This window comes from Xenopus laevis, chromosome 2S (assembly GCF_017654675.1).
Source record: "Xenopus laevis strain J_2021 chromosome 2S, Xenopus_laevis_v10.1, whole genome shotgun sequence".
NCBI classification, from domain to species: Eukaryota; Metazoa; Chordata; class Amphibia; order Anura; family Pipidae; genus Xenopus; species Xenopus laevis.
The window spans coordinates 25,081,394-25,106,342 of record NC_054374.1 but is presented as its reverse complement, the minus strand read 5'-3'; the positions used below and the strand labels follow the sequence as shown (position 1 = coordinate 25,106,342).

At 41.0% G+C, this 24,949-nt stretch overlaps 1 protein-coding gene across 2 annotated transcripts in view; it reads left to right on the top strand.

Annotated features, from left to right (window-relative positions):
- Positions 1-7,367: 7,367 nt before the first annotated feature.
- The window catches only part of cd247.S (CD247 molecule S homeolog), a 61,496-nt gene continuing 43,914 nt past the window's right edge, over positions 7,368-24,949 (top strand). Inside the window, exon 1 of one of the 2 annotated variants that reach the window (XM_018247993.2) lies at positions 7,368-7,510. In XM_018247993.2, coding sequence (XP_018103482.1) covers positions 7,453-7,510 — 58 coding nt within the window. In that variant the 5' untranslated portion in view covers positions 7,368-7,452. 2 annotated transcript variants of the gene reach the window in all.

Below are 24,949 nucleotides of genomic sequence, written 5' to 3'. Positions count from 1 at the left end.
GAACTGCACAGGTATGGGATCTGTTATCCAGGAACCTATTATCCAGAAAGCCCTGAATTATAGGAAGGCCGTCTCCCATAGACTCCATCTTATCCAAATAACCCACATTTCTAAAACTGCTTTCCTTTTTCTCTGTAATAATAAAACAGTAGCTTGTACTTGATCCCAACTAAGATATAATTAATCCTTATTGGAAGCAAAACCAGCCTATTGGGTTTATTTAATGTTTACATGATTTTCCAGTGAACTTAAGGTATGAAGATCCAAATTACAGAAAGATCCAATATCCGATAAGCCCCAGGTCCCGAGCATTCTGGATAACAGGTCCCATACCTGTATATATATTTGTCACCACTCGTATAGCAGAGAAGCCTAAACTCATATACAATATTGATTTCCGGCTGATCCCCCCTCTGCAAGAGTTAAATCTCCCTTTCATATGGCAGGCTCTTTTCTTTGAATAATATGGGCACATTCTCTGACCCAGTTTCTGAAACACAGGAAGTAACACTGCGTTTCACAGCTTTGCTTTTTATTGTTGTTTTCGTTTGGTGGGATTTTGTTATAACGATACCAGTGAGGGATGATGCAGTCATTAATCCCATAGATACGGACTGCCCAGGCCCGGACTAGCAATCTTTGGGTTCTGGCAAATACCAGAGGGGCTGCTGTAAAATGCTATAGACACTATTTAGTGGGCTGCTGGGGGGCTGTTTGGGCCTCTGTGTGGCCTGTTGGGGCCTCTGGGTACCTGAAATGCCAGGGCCTATTTTGATTCTCAGTCCAGACCTGGGACCGCCTGACTGATATCAGCATTAATGAAATACAACATTTTATGGTTTGGTGTTAATGGCCCTTTAAGAGAAACAATATAGTGGCACCCATCTCTAATTACATGTATACACAGAAGGAGTGTTGGGCTTTCATAGTAAGCTTTACTGTGTAATTAAAGGAAGTGTAAACCATAGAAACACATTTATTTAAAACTGCCCTTCTGAGCACATTTTCAATTTACATATAAAAAAAAAATTTCCCTAGTTTTCAAGAGAGTAGCAGTTTTTAGTCAATATAATAAATTTGCTAAACAACACCACCTGCTGTTCATCTCAGCTGACTGTTCACACGGCCCATAAGGAGGAAAGCCTTGTGATGTTGCTTAGAACTGACCAAAAGACTCTTCTCATTAACTTTATTTTCACAAGACTTTCCTTTTCACGAATATAGTTTTCTACCAACTATGTCCAGTCAGCTGTGCAACAACTGCTAATACCTGAAAAACCAGAAAAACAAAATAACTTGCAAAAGCGCTCAGCAGAAAACTCGTATCGTATGGGGGTTTACATTTTTCAAAAATCAATGGGAAATAATTAGGGCTGTGTTGAAATGAGCACAATCACATAACTCTTGCAAAGGGAAGGAAAATTAAAGGATGTCAGAAGAAAGAAAGAGACTGTTCTGATGTTCTTCTGCTTAGGAAAGGTTTGAGAAAGGGTTTTAATTTTTTTCCTAAGCAGAAGAACATCAGAGCAGCCTCTTTCTTTCTCCTGACAACTTCCTTGACTACTTGGTGGTCAGACTGGTGGGAAACTGACCAGCAGGTGGCGCTGTTGTAACAAAATTCATTCATATTAACAGTACATGTATCCCTTAATATCTTGGAATTAAAAATAAATTAATAATGAATGTAAAATACGAAAGTGCTTAAAATAGCTCCCTCATCATTTTACATTCACTTATCCTTTAGAAGAACATTTATACAAAGAAAACTCTGTTGGCAGAAGTAACCCTAAACTCATTCCTTATAATAATACTAATATTAATAATAAAGTTGTTATGTGAGTAGGGAGAGAGTGGGCACATATTGGCACTAAAGGCTCAATATACTCAGTGGAGTCAGCACAAAGCATATGTGCATTTCTGAGAACACAATCCCCGGCGTGAGCTGCGTGTGGCTTAATTCTTAGCCCGTCATGTATGAAACCTCAGAGAAGCCGCATGTCAGCATTAAACAGGGGCATTACATTGTGCAACAGGACGTCTCCCTTTAACCTCTGAATTAAAGATCAAAGTGCAATCTAATTCATTTTATCACAGCACCGCCTGCCACAAGTGAATGCAACCTGAGAGGGATGAATTGATATTTTTATGTTTTGTAAAATATAGGTCAACACAAAATATATATATATATATATATATATATATATATATATATATATATATATATATATATATATATATATATATATATTAAAGCAGCACCAACGTTATGCATAATATCATTATACAGATATGGGACCTGTTATCCAGAATGCTCAGGACCTGGGGTTTTCATTTCTGTGTGGAAGTTGGAAGAGAATGAAAGAATACAAGGGAAGTGGGAAGAGAATGAAAGAACACAAGGGAAATGGGAAAATAATGAAATAACACAAGGGAAGTGGGAAGGGAATGAAAGAACACAAGGGAAATGGGAAAAGAATGAAAGAACACAAGGGAAGTGGGAAGGGAATGAAAGTACACAAGGGAAATGGGAAAAGAATGAAAGAACACAAGGGAAGTGGGAAGAGAATGAAAGAACACAAGGAACGTTGGAAGGGAATGAAAGAATACATTGGAATTGGGAAAAGAATGATAGAACACGGAAGCTGGAGGGGAATGAAAGAGCATAGGAAAAAAGTGAAGAGAATTAAATAATTCAATGGAAGCGGGAAATAAATGAAAGAAGACGGGGAAGCGGGAAGGGATTGAAAGAACACAAGGGAAGTTTGAAGAGAATAAAGTAGTAAAGTTATTCATTGGAAGTGGGAAAATAATGATAGAACACAGAGGAAGTGGGAAGGGAATGAAAGAACACGGGGGAACTGGGAAGGGAATGAAAGAACACAATGGAAGTTTGAAGAGAATAAAATAATTCTTTGGAAGTTGGACATGAATGAAAGACAACAGGGGAAGTGGAAAGGGATTGAAAGAACACAAGGAAAGTTGGAAGGGAATGAAACGACACACGGGAAGTGGAAGAGATGTTAAGATCATAAGTGAGGAAGGGAAACGAGGCAAGAACATAAGGAAAGTAGGAACAGGAAGTAGGAGTAAGAGGGAATCACTGGCTGAATCTTATTCTCGAGGTTTAGGAAGCCCATAAATAATATTGCTACAGGGGGGCAGGATCTTTTAGATCTGCCTCTGGTGGTGGGAAGTCTGGTGTCAGCAACTATTTTAGAGGCAAAAATCTGCCACCAGGTATTATTAATCTTCACTTGCGCCCATCCCGCACACTCCGATACTTCAATTCAAAGGATGCTGGGAGTTGCAGATTAATAATGAAACAGTCTTTCTGAGCGTTTGGATGAGACGCAAAAGACTCATCGCCTGGGGAACTGGCCGACACACTCATTAAATATATTCTTTTATGGATTTAAAAAAGATATCTCTGAGCCCGTTATATTTGTCACCGGGCATTATTCCTGCATGAGAATGGGACTTATCTGACATCTAATTAAGCACTCTGGATGAAATGTGCATGTGTAACGCCTGGGAACAGCCAATGGTGGGCTCAGAACCTTGAATTGCAAGTCTTCATTTCATTTGGAATGCACCACATCAAGGAATTCTTTCTTTGGAATGACACACATTACTGATCGGCACAATAGGGTTCTGTCCTCTTCCATTCTGATCCCATAAAAAACATTTAGAGAGGAGAAAAGCTGCTGAAATTAAATGGAATAACACTGCTCAGGCCCAGGAACTCATTTATGTGACAGACAGAATATAGCAGCACGTGCAACCTAGGATTAGAGGATTGTGTGATTGGTTTCTGTTTATAATAAAAATATATGATTTCTGCTCTATATAGTCACAGCCATGCATATAGTGAATCAGGGGGGCACCTTTATAATAAACTATCCGAAGAGAAACAGGAACAATGATTGGTCACAGTGAGATCAAACTAATCCCAAATAGGCAAGAAGAAACAATTAGCCACATTGACATCAATATAACGCTGAAAGAAGCAAGGAATGCCAGGTTGCACTGGTACTGAAATAACCTCAGTGAGATTAGAAAATGATCAAGTATTTTGATATTGAATCAACTTCCAATAAAGCAACAAAAATCAACTGGTACAAAGTAATTAGAGATAATGAGCAGAGTAAGATCTTCTGCACTGTATGATGGATTGGGGTCACCAACAATTCTCTGCTATTACCTGAACTACCTGGAGGGTTGCCAGTAATGCTCAGGGTACTGTACTCTACTGTACCTACTGTATGCTGGTACCATATTCTGTACTATATGTTGAGTGCCATTCCATGTAATATATTCTGTGGGACTCTTTATAATTACTGAGAGCTAAGAGTCATATGAAAAAGTTTGGGAACCCCTTTCAGCCTGCATAATAATTTACTCCACTTTAAACAAAAAAGATAATAAGTGGTATGTCTTTCATTTCCCAGGAATTTTGGCACCCTTGTATTTTTGCTAATTTGTATGCATGTAACTGCTCAATACTGATTACTGGCAACGCCAAATTGGTTGAATTAGCTCATTGAGCCTTGAACTTCAATGGCAGGTGTGTCCAATCATGAGAAAGGGTATTTAAGGTGGCCAATTGCAAGTTGTGCTTCTGTTTGACTCTCCTCTGAAGAGTGACAACATGGGACCCTCAAAACTCTCAAAATATCTAAAAACAAAGATTGTTCGGTATCATGGTTTAGAGAAAGGCTGCAAAAAACTATCTCAGAGGTTTAAACTGTCAGTTTCAACTGTAAGTAATGTTATCAGGAAATGGAAGGCCACAGACACAGTTGCTGTAAAACCCATGTCTGGCAGGCCAAGAAAAATACAAGAGTGGCCTATGAGGAGGATTTTGAGACTGGTTACAGACAACCCAAAGATCACCTCCAATGACCTGCAAGAACATCTTGCTGCAGATGGTGTATCTGTACATCGACCTACAATTCAGCGCAATTTGCACAAAGAACATCTGTATAGCATTCACCAACAAACAGTTGCTTGTTGTATGCAAAAGCTCATTTAGACAAGCCACAGTCATTTTGGAACAAAGTTCTTTGTACTGATGAGACAAAAGAGCACTTTGCATGGCGGAAGAAGAACACCGCATTCCAATAAAAACACCTGCTACCTACTGTCACATTTGGTGGAGGTTCCATCATGCTGTGGGGCTGTGTGGCTAGTTCAGGGACTGGGGCTCTTGTTGCGACCGGTCACCGCTGCAGCCGGAGGGGGAATCAGCTCTGCTAAAAGCTGATCCACCCAGCCTGACCCTTGCTGCCTAAGTCTTCCCCTCACCTGGGCCTCTAGCGAGTCAGACATTGTGGAGAACCGGACACACTGATGGCAGCAGCTCCACCAGCGCTCCAGGATCCTGAGGGAAGAGGAAGCAGGTAAGGGATTCCTTGTTTATATAACTGCCCTCCCCCTCTGCTCCCACCAATGCTCTCTAACCTACAACCCTAAGATCCAATCCCCTGGCCTGCCATCCCTCCTCCCAGTCATTGGCACCCTCGCTACACCCTTTGGTGCCTTCCAGTCTAGTTACTCAGGGGTTGGATATTCCAACAAGACAATGGGGTCTGTTTGACTTTAAGTTTCCGCATGTTATGCTGCGAATGTTTTTCCGCCAGAATATTCGCAGCGACTAAGTTTACTAAACAGCGATGCGCTCAGAAGTCATTGCGATCACTCGCGGTAATTACGTTAATGAACCATCTTACGTTAGTGGTAATTTTAGGAAGTTGTGAATTTTCTGGCGACAATTTAAGTTTTACGAATATTTATGCTATGAAATAGTCTTGTTTTATGGCGTTTATTATGGCATGATTCATGGGCAGATATGTAAAAACTGCTAAACTTTATGGAAATGATCAAGAACACAGTAAACAGATTTCACCCAATCAAACATGTATGCAACATATAAATCCACATTTCAATACATCCAGTCAGAAGACTTACCCCCTGCCAATAGAATCATATAACTAAAATTCATAAACAAGTTTTACCAATAAATCTGTGTGCATCATATAAATGTAGTTCTAGGCTGACGAAGCCTTTGGTCCCTCCTAGCCATAATAAATCGTCTTTCAGTTGAAAAAGCTGCTGTAGCGTCAGACAAAAGAATAATCCAAAACATCTTTGATTATCCTGTCACTTCACTCTTCTCCTGTCAGAAATGGCAACAGGAACAGAATGATGACATTTTGCGAATATTCTGGCGTTAATTTTGTTTTTCGTACATTCCGCTGTTTAGTAAACCAGGCATTAATGTTTATATAGCGTTATTTTCAGCAAATGTGATAACTGGCGAAAACATATTCTTGCTCCAAAAAAAATTGCAAATTTATATATATATATATATATTTTTTTTTATTTATTTTATTTTTCAACAGTTAAATTACATACATTCCTGTACAGCAAGTTTAAAAATAGAAATCTTAAAAAGGACCATCCCATCATACATAATTAAAACCCCCCATCAGTTACGGTTAGTAAACTGGCAAAATAAAATTTGTCGACAAATTTTTCTATGTTTTGTGCGCATATTTTTACCGCGCTTTAGTAAACAGACCCCTATGACCCTAAACACAGTTCAATATCTATAAAGGCATTTATGCCGAGGGAGAAGTACAATGTTCTGGAATGGATGTCATAGTCCCCCGACTTGAATATTGTAGAAAATCTATGGGATGATTTGAAGCAGACTGTCCATGCTCGGCAGCCATCAAATTAACTGAACTGGAGAGATTTTGTATGGACGAATGATCAAAATACCCCCATCCAGAATCCAGATGCTCATCAAAGGCTATAGGAGGCATCTAGAGGCTGTTACATTTGCAAAAGGAGCTCAACTAAGTATTGATGTAATATCTCTGTTGGGGTGCCCAAATTTATGCACCTATCTAAATTTTATGTCACTGTTGAAATACTACTGTTTCTATAAGACATGTTATATAGTATATTTAAAGGAAGTTGCTCGGCCAATGATAAACAAAACTCCAAAGAATTAAGAGGGGTTCCCAAACGTTTTCATATATATATATATATATATATATATATATATATATATATATATATATATATATATATATATATATATATATATATATATATATATATATATATATACACACACACACACACACAGAAACATGCGCTGTGGCTTTTACAGGCTCCGAATGAGCACTGTAGCTCTTATCAAAAACAAGCAGATGAGAAAGGAAAAAGATGAAACAGAAGAGGCAGAGAATAGATTCAGAGTGTGGTCTCTATTCAGTGTGTGTGTGTGTGTGTGTGTGTGTGTATGTGTGTCGCACCAAACACAAGCTTCTCTAGATGTGCCGTTTCCTGTACACTGAAGTAGTAGAGCTCAGAGGGAAGAAAAGTGAGAGGTTTCTTAGTAGAAAAGGAACATTGGGACAGAGCACAGGGTCTAGGCCCACCATGAAGTCCAGATGGATTGCCTTATCCATATTCCTGCAGGCCCAAGTCATATCAACAGGTAAGGTAACTGAGAATCCATTGGAAAATGCCTCTGTGTTTTGTCTATTATAGTTAACGTCCTGTTAGGACTTATTTTGGAGTCAACATTGTTATCTATGACCATGGAGTCTATTCCTACCTAACTTTGTGTAAGGCTGGACCACTGCTAGAAGGCACCTTGTTTGCTAAACCGTCTTTTTACCAAACCTGCATTTTTGTTGGTAAAAGAGTCAGTCAACAGGATGTCGGAACCCTATTCTGGGGTTAAAGTCATTTAAAGGCCTTGATAACTCTTTCAGGACAACCCATCGTCATCAGTAGGAATTTATTATTTTTAGGGATGGCAAATATTAAATATTGTTCTTATTAGATAATCCATTTATGTTGTAATTAAATTATTGATGTCCATACAGGTAGTGGTATTGAAAAGGTTGGAGTTGTCCCCCTAAATTAAGATGGTGCACATACGTAACATGAACCTAAATACTTTGTTTAATGATTGATATTTATAGTATTCCCATGAGACATGCCATGGGAACGGAGCACTGGTATGAATTCATGGGTATCACAGTTACATTTGTTGAGAACCCCTCAACCCTCCCAAACATTGGTCAACGTAACTTATTTTCCCACCGCTGGGCTGGGCACACTGCTGGGGTGTGTTCTTGGGTAACTGTGATATAGTTGACTTGTGAAAAATAGTGTTTCATTAGATGCACAGTATCAGGGCAGTCATTGACGAGGCGCAGAAGTTAAATACATAATGGGACCTGAAATAATAATATGTTCGGCTTATGAACTCATAGAGACCCTTTACCTCCAAAATATTTTTTCATGGCTTCTTTGAGCGTAGGAGAATGATGGAAATCTTAGTCTCTGACCCTTATCATGTTTAGTTGCAAAAAGGTAGTGGGATTTGTATCAACTTGTTTTGACCTGGGGAAAACCTCAAAAATCAGCGACCTTGCCATTCTGCCTGCCGAACCTCATTGCTACTCTACTTGGTTCTAGACTGGACTAGACTTCCATCACTTAAAATGTCTGTTACATGGATTGTTCATACATTTTCTAACTGTCTATCTGTCTGTTGAAGTACAGAGTTGTTCACATTTACATTTCACACATTTACATTTAATAGTAGGTGCTAAGAATAGACAGTTCATGTGACAGTTTTTAACCAGTTTGGAAATTAAGATGATCCAAAGGTCTGCAGGGCTCCATGTGCATTAATGTGCACCAAATGTACTGGTTAAGTTGGGTTATCTGGTTCCATCTCCACTAGGGTTGCCACCTGGCTGGTATTTTACCAGCCAGGTGTAAAAATGATGGTTGAGCCCAATGTTATCAATAGGGAAAAAAGATAAATATATAGGAAGGCCCGGGATTTTTTTAAAGAAAAGGTGGCAACCCTAATCTCCACTGGGAGAGGGACCAAGAGGCCAAGAGCCGGAGGGCTTCCCAACATGTAGCTTTCCAGCTAAAGAAAGGTACTAGCACTACAAAATAAAGATCAGACTTTACTCAGGATTGGAACAAGGAGTTGCCGTCTCCAAGGATTACCGAGTACCAGGCGTAGCTACAGGAGAGGCCGGGGTGTGCATGGGAAGTTTTTTTCTTGAATTTTTTCCCAGCTATCAGATGATTGTAGGGTGAAAAAGTTGCAAAATTCAGCCAGAAATTTTAGCATAGAAAGAAACACCTAAAAATTAAATATCTAGCAGGGCTTAGTGCTATGGATAACTTCTGAAAGTATCAAGTAGCAAATAATAAGGCAAACAAGTAAAACATAGACACAAAAACACAAAACCCAACACTGTTTTGACCCCTTCCGGGCGACAGAGATTAAAAAGACAGGCCTGTATATTTCTTTTTAACCTTTTGGTCTCAACAAAAAACCCCCGTGAGGGTATCAAACCAGGTTGGGGTTGGTTTTATTGTAGCTACACTTATTTGTATGAAAGATTTTCTGCAACTGAGGTGCGGTGGTATCTTTAGTCCAAAATTCATCTGCGTCTTAATCTTCAATGAGTTATTGACTTCTGCTGAGGCCCAAACATATAATCTGGCACCGGCTTTAACTGTTAAAAAAACACCTTTTGGCTCTGCTGGAGTTTATTGCTATAGAGATATGTATCTACTTAATATCTAGTGGTGTTTGGGTGGTGCATCATAACATATTGGTTACCATGGTGGTAAGTGTGTGTTGGAACATTGCCAAATAAATAGTGTTGTAATTAAAGACAGATAAGGAGTCAACCCACCCCACCATCCGAGGCTATAATATATAATACTATATAATTAAAAGTCTGTCCAATCTTTATTATGAGATTCCAAAAAGCTGGGCCTACAGAGCAGGTAAATATTCTCCTATGTGTCTCTATCAGTTGGTGAGTGGATCTCGGCTCTACTCTCATTTGAATGTATATACATCTGTTGCCACAAGCTGCTAAACTGGGGAATCCAGTCACCAATTTAGGGGTCCCAGAGCTTGTTTGTATACACAGTATCCTGCAATCATCCAAATAAATATACAGTATATCACTAAATCCATAGGGCAAGAACTTTCCCAGCGACCTATACATCATACATGTAGAACTGTCGGTGCCTCCGGTGTGCTCAGTTCTCCCAGCCATTTCTGCAAACGCAGCAATAATACAAGGAATGTACAAAAACAGGGATATTAGATTTATAAGCAATTTTCACAAAGGGATTCCCACTTGACTTATATATTGTTACCATAAACAGTTCCACTTGACCTGTGCTCGGCTCGTATGTTTGGGAATAGACAGCATGATAAATATTTCAGGTCTGACCCAGAATAAAGTGAAAGTATATTAAGTGTTTATTGCATCAAAACAGCAATCCGGCATAACCATAAATCACACTGGGGAGTCTGAATATTAATCTGACGCTTTTGTAGATGCACCAAAGGGGCAATAAGAGCGACGTATGAATTCAATTTAGAGAGTGGGCCTTTGTACCCATGTGCCAGGGTTGCCCACCGTCCATCAAAGTAATTTGGACAGAATTGAAGTGTGAAAATGGAGAAAGTATTTTGCAGGTTTTTTTCTCATTGGTGTTAAAAGAAACCGCCCAAATTCATTATGTAGATTAGGCCAAAACTAGGAATTTAAATATTAGAATGAGATATATTAGCCTTTACTACGCACGCCATTAGTCTAAATCCATACAGCCATTACCCTTTGGCCAACATAGACTCTACCGTATTAATGAATCAAATACGAAAGTTTCAAGAACATACTGATGTCTTTCAGATGAATTGTGATTTCCATTCTAGAGTCAGAAGTGCATTGTCCCTTCAGACAGGATTTTGGTACAAATTTATATGGGGGTCTGTTTCAGTCAGATTCTAGACTGGAATTATACTAACTAAGGGTATATGTAACGGTAGAGGTGACCACTATCCCCACAACTAATCACAAGCATATTGCAAATTAGCAAATCATCCTATATATAAAATATAGAAAATCAGCTTGAGAAGCTTCGGAGGAAATTATATCGTTTTACAGATATATAAAAAAAATCGCCTGCGAAACTGTAAACTTGTTTTGTTTGTCAAATCTTTTCCTTCACACTTGCATCTTGTCATGTATAATGTCACATTGTGTTCGGATACATTCTCATGTAATTCTTTTTCTACACATTACAGAAAAAAAACACATTTACGCACTAATATGTAGTCCAACAATGTCTCACATTACTGAATTCCCTTAGAGTTTAGCTCATAAATAATGTTTATGCCAACATAAATGTTCACTCCAGAGTCTAACCATCATCATCATTTATTTATTTATATATATATATATATATATATATATATATATATATATATATATATATATATATATATATAGCACCCGCTAATTACATAGCGCTTTCATTTACAATGAATTTAAATGTTTGCTTATTTATTAAAAAATCCAAATATAAAAAAATTTGATTGAATTAAATTGTGAAAAAAAACCGGAAAACCTTGAATTTTTTACTTGAGTTATCGTTTTTCAGGTTGAAAAAAAAATGGGTAAAAAAAATTAATTTGCCACCGGCAGCTGCCATTGACTTTTGCACAAACTCGGCATCTTTTAGACGATACTTTTCGCATTTTTTGCCGCTTAATAAATATTGTGCATTCTAATTTTTGAACACATAATCCACATTTAGGAGTTTAGCTGGATTCTGAAAGACCCCCTCCTCTCTCATCTTTAAGTTAATTTTTTAGCAAGGCCAAATCGAAGCAATTTTTAATTTGGTCTTCTTTTTTATTATTTTTCCTTTTGAATTATTTGCCTTCTTCTGACTCTTTGATCAAATGATCTGTAAGGCTACAAATGTATTGTAATTGCTACTTTTTATTACTCATCTTTCTATTCAGACCCTCTACTATTCGTCTTCCAGCAGCGTTGGATTGTGGGGCCCAGAGCCCACTGTGCCTGCAACCTCAGGGGCCCCCACACCATCCCTCGGGCCCCCCAGCCACAGAGCCCCCTCTGCCACCGCCACACACCCCCCGCTTGTGCACGCATGCATACCTTTTTCTTACGCGTCAGGTCAGGGAGGGAGGTGCAGGGAACAGGTCTGGGTCGGCTGGGCCCACCGGGTGTTTTGCCGGTGTCCCGCTGGCCCAGTCTGACCCTGTCTTCCAGTCTCTTATTCAAATTAATGCATGTTTGCTAGGGGAATTTGGACCCTATCAACCAGATTGCTGAAATTGCAAACTGTAGAGCTGCTGAATAAAAAGCCAAATAACTCAAAAACCACAAATAATTAAAATTGAAAACAATTGCAAATATCTCTCTCTACATCAAACTAAAAGTTAATTCAACAACCTCTTTAAAGGAGACCCGTCACCAAAAATAATTATTCAAAATCCTATTTTATCACATAAGTCAAAGAAAATGAATTTTAACTACACAATATACATTATTTGAATCTTGTTTCCTTCAGTCCAGGAACTCATAATTATAACAAGCAGGCAGGAGCCATTTTGTGGACACTGTTAATAAGACAAGCCTTGCATAATCTAAAATCTTGTTTGTGCAACAGAATGGGGGACCCGGTGTCCATCCCCATGCCCTGGCTACACAATTAAACAGTGAAGAGAATGGGGGAATGTGGGGAGAGCAGTGACATCTAGGAAGTGCTGAATGGAAAGTGAAAGTAATTTGCCTGCCCCGCCTCTATGCCTAAGGCATAGAGGAGGGGCAGGAAATATTTGATTGACAGTTGATATTTTTAAATGAACTTACAACAGCTATGAATGCTTTAATAAAAAATGGAAATTGGATTTCATGTTTAATTTTAAAAGGACTTTTGTTATACAGCTTTTTGTGTCTGGGTGACAGGTCCACTTTAAATTGTAAGCTCACTGGGGCACGGACTGATGGGAATGTGATAGGGACCTTAGATTATAAACTCTTTGGGGCAGGGACTGAATGTAATGTAATAGGAATCTTAGATGGTATGCTCACTGGGGCAGAGACTGATGGGAATGATGTATAATCTCTGTAGGGACTGTAGGGAATATCGCGCATATAAAGTATATGATAATTACAATAGTATAAAAATGTCTACAAAATTGTTGTTCTACACAGAAATTGCTCCTGCATTAGCCGCTAAAGGGATATCTGGAAAGTATCTTGCTCCTGCCCACATACCGACAACTCACACACAGTTATTTATTCTGGGCTATAAACTGCCAGTAAATCCTCGGGAAGCACAATGTTCATTGCCGTGAGCCATCTCCTCGGAATTGTCGTAGGGACAGAAGTTTGGACCCCGCAGTGACTTCCAATATCCTTATCATTTACAGTAGGGGTACATTATCCCTTATAATACATGAGTGATACTCTGAGTTCCCTGTATAACTCAGCCTGCAGCCTTGTGTCTTTATATGGTCACAGAACCCCTCAGTGACTTCTAATATCCTTATCATTTACAGTAGGGGTACATTATCCTGTATAATACATGAGTAATACTCAGAGTTCCCTGTATAACTCAGCCTGCAGCCTTGTGTCTTTATATGGTCACAGAACCCCTCAGTGACTTCTAATATCCTTATCATTTACAGTAGGGGGTACATTATCCTTTATAATACATGAGTGATACTCAGAGTTCCCTGTATAAATCATCCTGCAGCCTTGTTCCTTTATATAGTCATAGAACCCTTCAGTGACATCTAATATCCTTATCAGTTAAAGTAGGGAGTAAATTATCCATTACTTACACATACACCTACACTATAAATAAAACTGTTATGTATATATGGATATATTCTATATCTGGGTATTACAATAATATTATACACTAGGTGGGCATTTTTCAAGGCTTGATTTGCCTGTGAGCAGAGACAATAAACTGACAGAAATGCCATTAAAAAGAGAGTAGACTGTGTCTGTGTCCCTGTTCCTTATATGAATGTATTTTCTGAAACAGATGTAATGTGTGTCGCAGGGAGTGGGTCTGGGCTGTTGGGAGCCGCAAGAGCCGGGGGCCACTGGATGTTCTCAAAGATTATAGTTGTACAACATTCATTCCATTTAAGACTAAGCACCAATCAGACATCAGGTGGGAAGCGGGCATTGGCAGATCTATGAACATGAGCCATAAAGCAAGGCTGGGCTGCAACTTTCCATTATACTTTTTTTTAAAAGATTGCCATTGCTTTTAGAATCATTTGTAGAAACGGTTGCTCTTGAAAGCGGCATTTGCCAAACTCCCGGTTGTTCCTTTTTAAACAATGTTGCAAAAGTCTTCGTTCTCCAGCAGCAAAGACAGGTCTGTTAATCAGCTGCCTGGTCCTACATTGTATCAACAGTCTGAACCACCAGTGCAGAGAATAGGAAGGGTCAGGAACTGCTTTCAGTAGTAATACAAATACAAATAACTTAAGAACTATAGAAAATGTGTAATGAATGTCAATTGCAAAGTTGCTTAGAATTATGTTTTCTTTTATTATTATTATTATTATTATTTTATATTTTGTGTTTACTTGTCTTTTAAGCATCGCCAAAGCAGGTATTGGAGTGTAATGGGTAATGGGTGGGGCAAGGGTGACAGTTAGGGGAATGTCCTCTCTCTCTCTCTCTCTCTCTCTCTCTTTCTCTCTCTATCTCTCTCTTGCCCACAGTATCTTTGGGTGCTTCTATGGGATCACTTCTTGCACCTTCTCTTTATCTCTGCCTGTCTCTATCATTGGGTGCTCCTGAGGGATTGCACCTGTCTCTCTGTGAGCGCTTCAGTGGGGTTTCAACTTGGAATGGTACAGAGGGGAATCTCCCTATGCTGGTACCCCCGTCTCTTTGTTGTTTTGTTGCATATTTCTATTGATTTGTGAATACATATATCATTTACGACAAAGTAGGAAGAAGTGGGGATTCATTTCTGATTATCCAGTACGGCTGGTGAGGGGAAAATAAAAGCAGAGTTACAGGAGTGAAACGTAGTGATGCTGATGTTGCACAGGAAGGTTGGGGGCTGCTACACAGCTGCTTGTGGTTTCATAATATAACACGTCTTATAGAGAACAAGGAATCTTGTGTTTTTATTGCCAAAATTGTTACAATATCATAGTACAAAGGTATCCCTTGTACTAAGCACAATTCAGCAGGAACAGCCCCTAAATTTGCTCATACTCTGTACAGAGAGATCCCATAAAACTATGGCAGCATAGGAATTCCCCTGTACTAAGTACAATTCAGTAGGAACAGCCCCCTAAGTTTGCTCATAGTCTGTACAGAGAGATCCCATAAAACTATGGCAGCATAGGTATTCCCCTGTACTAAGCACAATTCAGCAGGAACAGCCCCCTAACTTTGCTCATAGTCTGTACAGAGAGATCCCATATAACTATGGCAGCATAGGTATTCCCTGTACTAAGCACAATTCTGCAGGAACAGCCCCTAAGTTTGCTCATAGTCTGTATAGAAAGATCCCATAAATCTATGGCAGCATAGGTATTCCCAGGGGTGCTTCGCCAATGAGGCGAGTTGAGGCTGGCGCCTCAGGCAGCAGCACCCCACTAGGTACCAGGGGCAGCAAAAATGGTTCTCCTGGTACTTTAAGAACGAATTTCCGGGGGGGGGCAGCAGCAACTGCTGTTGCCTCAGGCGGCGGAGGGACCAGGATCGCCCCTGGGTATTCCCCTGTACTAAGCACAATTCAGCAGAAACAGCCCCTAAGTTTGCTCATAGCCTGTATAGAAAGATCCCATAAAACTATGGCAGCATAGGTATTCTTCTGTACTCAGCACAATTCAGCAGGAGCAGCCCCCTAAATTTGCACATAGTCTGTACAGAGAGATACCATAAAACTATGGCAGCATATGTATTCCCATGTACTAAGCACAATTCAGAATAGCAGAATAAAAGACTGGCAAGTGTGCCAGAAATCACCATGGACCATACAGAGAGCAACTCACTAACCCCACTCTGTATAACTCTGTAGCTTTAGAAGGTAGAACTTTTGCCTGTGCAACCTTCTGTCCTCCAGTTCTCTCTTTCCTTTTCTCAGTTACGCCCATTGGTGCGGGTGAAATTAATTTACTTTGATGAATAGGCCGTGGTTTTGAACCCCCCGTCTCCTGTTTATGTGACATGCTGGGCTGATGGATGAATCTTGATTTCCCCGTCAGTAAAGTGTCATTGATTGATCCACTATTGTGCCCTCAAGTAAAACACCAGCAAATATTCCTTCTTCCCTTAACTCTGATCAGGACTTAAAGGCATCAATCATTTCTTTTCACAGCACTTTCATTGAATTAATTTTAAAAAGTTTCTTCGTCTCCCCTTTGGCCATAGGGAAGGTTTATTATTTAAAGGAGAGACATAGTATATATGGAGTATAGTATATAGTGGAGTTTAGCCTTTAGCAACCCAATCATGTGATTCTAGTTCAGTCTCACCTGAGAAGAGTTCATGGAGCAGATTTATTAAAGAGTGAAGTGGCCGTCGCTGGTTAAAATTCGCTTGGCGAACCAGACGAACTGAAAAGATGAAGCCACATCCTCCTCAATCTTATGTCAGTGACATCATATCCGGTATTCCAGAAAGTCATAAAAAAAGTGAAAACTCTGTTTTGTGGGATTATGTTTAAAAGCTGTAACTGTTAATTTTTTTTTTAACCATTTGGGGGGCATGCCACATTTGTTTTAGGATGGGCTTGTGTCTAGGGCATTAGAGGATCTCTTTTGTCTTTATTTTGCTTGCTTGGACATGTGTAATAATCAGTGGCCACTTCAAGCATTTGCACCATCACTGATAAAGACGTTTATATGTGACCTATATGTACCTATTCAACGCCTTATTCAAATTGACCTAAGAGTAAGAATACTAACGAAGCTTCGCTAGGCAGAAATGAATGGTAGTGAAACTTCGCTATGAAATGCTCCCAGACAGGCCCGGATTTGTGGAAAGGCCACCTAGGCCCGGGCCTAGGGTGCCAGGATTTTAGGGGGGCGGCATGCTGCCCAACCACACCCACATTGGTTCAAAAACACTGGGTACAATAATTTTTGTAATTTCCAGTGCGAGAATCCCCATTGTTCCAGTCCAGATTATGAAAATTTGCACAAATAAAGGGGAGGGGACAGGGGCGACGAACAGCAGTGGGCCTAGGGGCGCCCACTATGTAAATCCGGCCCTGCTCCCAGAGCTGCTTCAGAAATACATAAGAAGGGGAAAAAGGAAACTTTATACTTCAATATTAGAAAAACCGTCACAAATAGAAAATCAAAAGTAATCAGATTGGGGGTCCCGGGCCCACCGGGGCTACTAACTCAGGGCCCCCCACTACAAAGACCCCTCTGGCGTCCTTCCCAAACCGCAACTGCCTTCCAGGCAGGTCCGGACTGAGAATTAAAATAGGCCCTGGCATTTCAGGTACACAGAGGCCCAATCAGCCCACACAGAGACCCAAACAGCCCCCACCAGCCCACTAAATACTGACTTTCTATGGGACCTTATAGCAGCCCCTCTGGCATTTGCCAGGACCCACAGATTGCCAGTCCGGGCCTGCTTCCAGGCCCCACCCGTCTACCTTTTTCTTCTTGTGACCAGTTAGGGAGGTCATAAGCAGCGGCAGGTTTAAGTGCAGGGATTGGGTCACAAAGGCTGGGGCTCAACGGTTTTACCTGGTATCCTGCCGGCCAAGTCCGACCCTGACCCTAAGGGGTTTAAGGTGGAAGCCGGTGCAAAGTGAATAAAATTGGCCCAATAAGCACATTTTATGCACTTTGCACATTCATATTTATGCCAGTGAGACATCAAACTACCACACCCTGGACATGACAATAATTCCAGGGTTTCCCTAGTAACATACCTCTCAACTGTCTTGTTTTTAGAGGGACAGTCACTCTTTTGACAGCTCAACCCGCAGTCCCTAGTTTGCACTGGAAAGTCCCATTTTTCTTAGCACTGAACAGCCAGAAAAAGAAACAAAGTTTCTAACTTAATTGGCTTTTGGCAAAGAGCCCAGAACAGCCACAGCTGCAGATAAGATACTTTTGTAACAATTTTGAGATACGCTAATAAGTAATTGTAACAATATAAGATAACAGGTCCCTTGGCAAAAATTAGACTCACAGCTTAAGGGTAAGGCCAGACGAGGAGATTCGGGGAGATATTGTCGCCTGGCGACTTATCGCCATGTCTTTTGCGCGACTATCTCCCCGAACTGCCTCAGCGTTTTTTCGCCATAGGCTACAGCACAAAATCGCCTGCGCTAATGCACACGCGGCAATGCGTTTTCAATAGTCGCCAGAAAGGCAACTTTGGGCGACTATTGAAAACGCATCGCCGCAAAAGACGTGGCTATAAGTCGCCAGACGACAATATCTCCCCGAATCTCCTCGTCTGGCCTTACCCTAAAGGTCAATTCACCTTCATTAGCAAACCTATAATAACTGGAAAAAAAACACAGAAATATGTTCAAACTTTCATAACCTGGCAAATTTTGTAAAATGAACATGGTAATTAGGGGGTGTGGCCATAAAAATGGGGGGTCAAAAAAGGTTTTGCCGCGCTACGGGCGCCAGCTTTTATGTCCCTCTTTTTATTTCCAAAATTTTGGAAGGTATGTTGTAATACAAATGTCATTATTAATGGTGCATGCATTGGCGACTCCATCACCTCTTTTAACTGCATTTAGCAAAAGATTCACAAAAGTGACTGCTTATTTGCACTTATGTCGGTGCGTCACTCACACTTGCTGTAGATACGCCTGTAATTATACTGGAATTCTGGGGGGAAATGACTGCATTATGGCTGAAAAAAACATCATGATTTGGGTCCAAATAAATTGCACTTGCACTTTAAATTGTTTCAAAGTGTAAATAATTTGCCCAAGTGATAATCAGCCTTTGGGTTCCAGTAATAAGCAGGGTGGGCCGGTACTGTCAGTGCAGGGAAACTCACACCCACTGAAATCAGCGCCGGGTGGGCGTCATGCCTGGAATCTGAATTAAGAGGCTTCAGTTCTCTTATTCGCCGTCGCTGGATTTTTGTTTTGAAAACTCCCAATTACCCATTTCTGCAACACAGCGGAAAGTGTGACATGTGTGGAGCCCCCGAGGGTTGTTGACACAGCAAAAGTTCCCCCTTGTTTTTAATCACACTCCTTGCGTTTCATTCAGGGGAGAATGGGTGCTGGGGGAGCGCAGTACGAAAGCCAATTCTGAGTAATATTCCCCCTGCTTTTATACTGGGGTATTACTCACTCTTTGTTTATGAGACGTCCCCGGCACTAGCGAATCATAATTCTGTTTTCTTCCTGAAACTAAGGTTTTCCATTGGCATAAAGATGTTTTGTTTCAGGGTTGTTGTTCAGTGAACCTCAGCGAATGTTCTGCCATACGACATTTTTATTATCCTTTATTTATATAGTGCCAACATATTCGACAGTGCTGTACAGATGTTATACATCTGTCCTGCCCCAGGGGAGCTTACACTCTAAAGGTGGCCATAGACGCAACGATCCTATCGTACGAATCCTCGATTCGTACGATTTTCGGACCGTGTGTGGAGAGTCCAGACATTTTTCGTCCAGCGGAGATCGGTCATTGGTCGATCGAACAGGAGCCAAATGCGTTCTTATCGTAATCCGATCGTTCGGCCATAGGGGAGAACGTTCAAATTACCCCCGATATAGCCATGCCAGTTAGTGGCATATCGGGGAAAGATCGGCTCGTTTGGCAATGTCACCAAACGAGCGGATCTTTGCGTCTATGGCCAGCTTAAGTCCCTATTCCATTTACATGCACTAGGATTCGTTTTATCAGGAGCCAATTATATTGAGAACATTTCCAAATGCCACCCGCAGAGGTTGAGCTGCTGCCCTTGCTGAAACTGCTCCAGAAATCAGCCACTGAAAGGGTTAAGACGCGGAGGCTTTTTTAAGCTGGAAGGACAAACCAGAAGGCTGTTTTAGGGGGTGACCTCCCTGCCTCCCCTTGTGGCGTAAGGTTACCCTCTCCCAATGAATATCAATGAATGCAGATGGCGCTGGGAGATTCTGCAGAATGAAGCATCTTGCATAGAGAGAGCAGCTGGTGCTGCCGTGTGCTCCTGCATATAAAAGAGCTTTTTAGGGGTGAGAGGTGACCCCTGTAACAATGCATCGGTTCCTCCATTCAGCAGCAGGGCTGACCCCGTCTTGCATAACATAAACGAACACACCATTCCGGATTATTTTATCTCCCCCTATTAATTAAACCAAGTGTCCATCAGGTCAGATGGGTAAATGGAGTTCCCGGCGTGACTGAGTGCCTTGTCATACGGACGCGCTGGCCAGCTGAATGCTTAGTTAGGGGGGGCTCCGCTCTTGTACCATTTTATTATTAGTATCAGCTAAAAGAACTAAAATAGGATTTTTTTTTTTTAAAAATATCTTTTTACAGGTCAAACAGAGTGTCTCCGGAAAATTATAATTCAATCCTTGCAGAAAAGCTTACTATTTGGATATCCGCCCCCCAAATGTTTTATTGATGGATTCTCGCTGTGGATGGAACAGACAATATTACAAAAATAAGGGGGGGGGGGTTATTTGCCAAAACTTAAGTAAAATTAGCTACAGTTTCAGTAAATCCCAAGAGAAAACCCAACAAAGGTAATCAGATCATTTTGGGCACGAGCAGCCGACCTTCATTTACTTAGTTAGAAGATACTGGGGGCTTCAGGATAGGGTTGACCTCCTGCCCCTTTAAAAAACGATGCATTTTTTTTAAATTTACATCCTCAATTAATTGTAGTGCACTCTGCATGGCTGCACTGAAACCAGTATGGTCAGCAGCACACCTGTCATTGAACTGCCAATATGTGCCTAGATCTAAATGGGGTAAGGTGGCAAATCCTTATCTGTTTTGCACTCATATACTGAAATGGCTCATTCGTTAATACCCCAATACTCTACAGACTGATCTTGAGTGCTATTGCTTGGCGGAGGCTCACAAATCTGCTGCTGCTGTCATGAGAAGCACCGCATCCTACCAGGGAAATATCGCAGCAGTAACAGGAGGCCACCATAAAAGAGCACAGGAAATTCAGTGTTTTATACTAGTCATTCTCTTTGCCGCTCCAGTTTAATGCTTCCTCAGTGCTTTTATACTCAAAAATTGCCAAAAACGATTTTGTTTCTGCTTTAACCCAAAACCCTGTGTGCCCTGAGAAGACAGAATTCTCTGTTATACAGACTTATACAGATACAGAATTCTAGCCATAAAGCAGGGCAGGGCTGCTGCTTCCAATGGTCCAATGTAAAGGCAGACTAATTGACCCGTCGTAATTGTGAATGTGATAGGGACCTTAGATTGTAAGCTCCGCTGGGGCAGGGACTGATGAGCATGATGTATAATCACTGTACAGCTTATATATAAATATAAATACAGGATCATATAATAAGGGAAATGCTATATAAAGGAGAATACAAACTAGATCAAATAATGTTGAAGTCAATGTAATTTCCCCATGTAACACAGGGACAGGGTTTGTGTATTCAGCAGATGTTGTTGTCATAGGAAAGTGCTGACACACTGCCCAGAAGGCGTCGGGGAGAGTCAGCAGTGCGGTTTAGTATAAGGGAACAATAGGCCTGTAGCTGTGGGGCAGAATGGAACATGTAACGGACGGTGCAGAGAGAGGCAGTGAGTTCTAGGAACGTGTGTGTCGCTCAGCAGAGGGGCTTTATTGTGAGCGGTGCTTCTGTTGTTTCCACCACTGACATTTCCACTGAGCCCAGGGCTTGGGCAACCTCTTGTCCCAGGTCTTTGTTTTAAAGGTCAAGGCTCATGGAAATGAAAAGCTTTCGCATCAGCGCGGTAATTTTTTCGGCCACGCGCTGGGGGGACATTAGGCTAATGACACTCAGCACCTCGATTTTACACAAAGAGGTGTTGCTGAAAACAAATTCACCACGGGATGTACATTCGCCTATGTGGGGCCCAATCGATTAGGGGTGACGGGGTTGACTCTTTATCGACCAACTGCAAAGGCTGCATGGAAATCACAGAGTTCCCTTTAATAAACCAACAGGGCCAAGCTTCTACTTTTATTATTGTTAGAAGTAGAGTTTATGCTCCTTTTATTGTTCTCTGAAACAGGAAAGTATAAGATCCCATTGGTTTTTGTAAGGAAATAATGTGGCAGCTCCCACCCATGGTCCTGCCCCCTCCTATATTCCGATATGGAATATTTATTATTTTAATTAGGGATGCATCGAATCTAGGATTCGGTTCGGGATTCGGCCAGGATTCGGCCTTTTTCGTCAGGATTCGAATTCTGCCGAATCCTTCTGCCCATCTGAACCAAATCCTAATTTACATATGCAAATTAGGGGCGTGGAGGGAAATTGCGTGACTTTTTGTCACAAAACAAGGAAGTAAAAAATGTTTTGCCCTTCCCACACCTAATTTGAATATGCAAATTTGTATTCAGTTCGGTATTCGGCCAAATCTTTCGTGAAGGATTCGGCTGAATCCAAAATAGTGGATTCGGTGCATCCCTAATTTTAATATTGCCTTAAGGCTGCATGCCCTGCTGTGGCTGCAACATGGACACGCTCTCCATTAACACTGACTCTCGATTGTCCAACAACTGTGCTGGGAGATGGTCTAAGGGTTTGATAGGCTGAACGACAGATATAAGCAGTACCTCCAGCCTATGGGATCCTTGCTTCACCCCAGGAGTAGGTGGTCTCAAGTCCACTCCCGGAGGCCTGAGTGCAGGACAATAAATGAGATTTATTTAAAATAATATGCATGGGGAGGTTTTTAAAGGGAAACTGACACCTAAAAAATGTTAATGGGAAGATAAATGAAAGATGAACACTAATTGTAAACAGTGAAGAGTTTCACTTTAAATATTCACATTTGGCTGTATGGCAGCCACAGAAGAACCTGCCCTTAGAACAGAGATAGACACTGATGCCTTGGTGCCCAGGGTGAAGTCTCCAGCCTATTTCTCTGAGCCGTCAATAATGTGAATTTAATTTGCTGCTTCTCTTTTCATAAGCACCTGACTCTTCTCCCCTGACATTTGGATGAGCTCCTGATAGCCTGCCCGTCATTAGAGGGAAAAGTGAGTGCAATCGCCTGACTGACAGATCATAAAATAGGAATTACTCGTTAAGTTGATTGTTAGATACGTCGAGGCAGGACCACATGAATATCTCGTCCCGTCAGAGGCTGTCACTTGCCACATAAATCTCATAAATCAGGATTAATCGAGGCTCATGCTGAATCAGTCAGAAACACTCTTCTATAGGATGTGCTTTGTCTGCCTGCGACGTCAATCCCAACATTCTTCTTGGCTGTTGGACTCCCATTAATTGCACCCAAGCAATGACTGCCCAGTCTATTGCTCTTTAACTACACAACAACTCCCAGCCTTCACAAGCTTGCAACTCCGATATAAAGACTACTGTCATCTTGACTTACTGTGGCAATCATGTCTTGCATCTTACCCTGCTGTCTTGGACCCAAACCTAGGGAAACCATGGTCACGTATTGTTTCTTGGCAACATGAGTCTATATCCCAATATAGTTCTGATTTTTGACTCTTTGAAATACCTTTGTAGTGCAGCTTTAGGTAGAGAACCACAGCTTGGGATGGTGGTCACTGACAGTTGGAGGTTATGGGTGACATTACACAATTATTTGGAGCCAATGGTTGTTAAGAATTTGTGGAGATTTGAGTTACCTTGAAATTGAGTTATGGTATGGTAAATAAAAAATTGATTTAATTGACCTACAAGTTGCATGACAGTGTATAGCATAGAGGGAAGGTCAAATGCTTTCCAAGCTGGAAGTGTAAGTTCTCAGGACAATGAATGAGGAGGTGAGAAGAGAAACAGGTGAAAGAGACCAACTCTTTAGCAACCATCATTGGGTGGTGCTGGTGGATATACAAGGTTATTTGGACCTGATGCAAGGTTTCTCCTTGAGCAATGGCTTTGAATGGTGGGACTTGGCAGAGGTAAGTTTTCAGAACAATGAATGTGGAGATGGGAAGAGAAGCAGGAGAAAGAGACCAACTCTTTCGCATTGGGTGGTGGTGGTGGAGATACAAGATTATTTGGACCTGCTGCAAGGTTTCTCCTTGAGCATTGACTTTTGAATGGTGGGATTTGGCAGAGATCATTGAAAGGGTCTTGTATTTTATGGTTTTGTATAAGGGGCTTCCATTGGAATAGGCCAGCCTATGTACGGTTGGACGTTTATTTGGTGAGTAGGAACTAGAATGTGAACACAAGAACACTGGAAATCACAAGTGACATATGACATCACTATACACCATTAATAACTGATGATATCACTGAGCACCATTTCTAAGAATATAATTATCACATAAAACAATACATGGTTTCTGAGCACAATAAAATCTCCCTGAAAGTGGTCAAGTTAGACAGGATTGAACCCTTATCCAGAAAGTTCTGAAGCAGCTCTTCCCAAAGTTGCCATTGACTGGGAGTTGAGTTCTACAGTTCCTGGTTCTTGATTGGACAAGGGAACACTGTACATTTGATATACATTTTTTTTCCATAAAATGTTCTGCCAATGGGTGAAGAAGCTTGACTGTGTGATACAATATTTAAAGACACTTATTAAAAGAGGTGGGAGAGTGCCCCACTATTAATTTGTCTGCTTCCCCAGTGTAGTATTGTTACAGGTCTGTTTCCTTACCCCATAACACCTGTTTTACTGGTGGCCCCATAAACGGGGAGAGGAGGAAATTAAAAGCAGCCTCGTTACCATCCATTTCCTCTGCATAATTTGCTGTGGCTTTGCTGAAACATCCTGCCACGGGGTCTCCACCTCACCTACAGCTGGGAAATGGGGCTTCTTACTTACTGAGCAATGTTACTTGTTTGGATGTGCTGGGACTTCTCAGACAAGAGTGTCCATTTCCAGGGAGGGTAAGAATAGGGTGTTAAACGGGCAGGGGGAGAATTA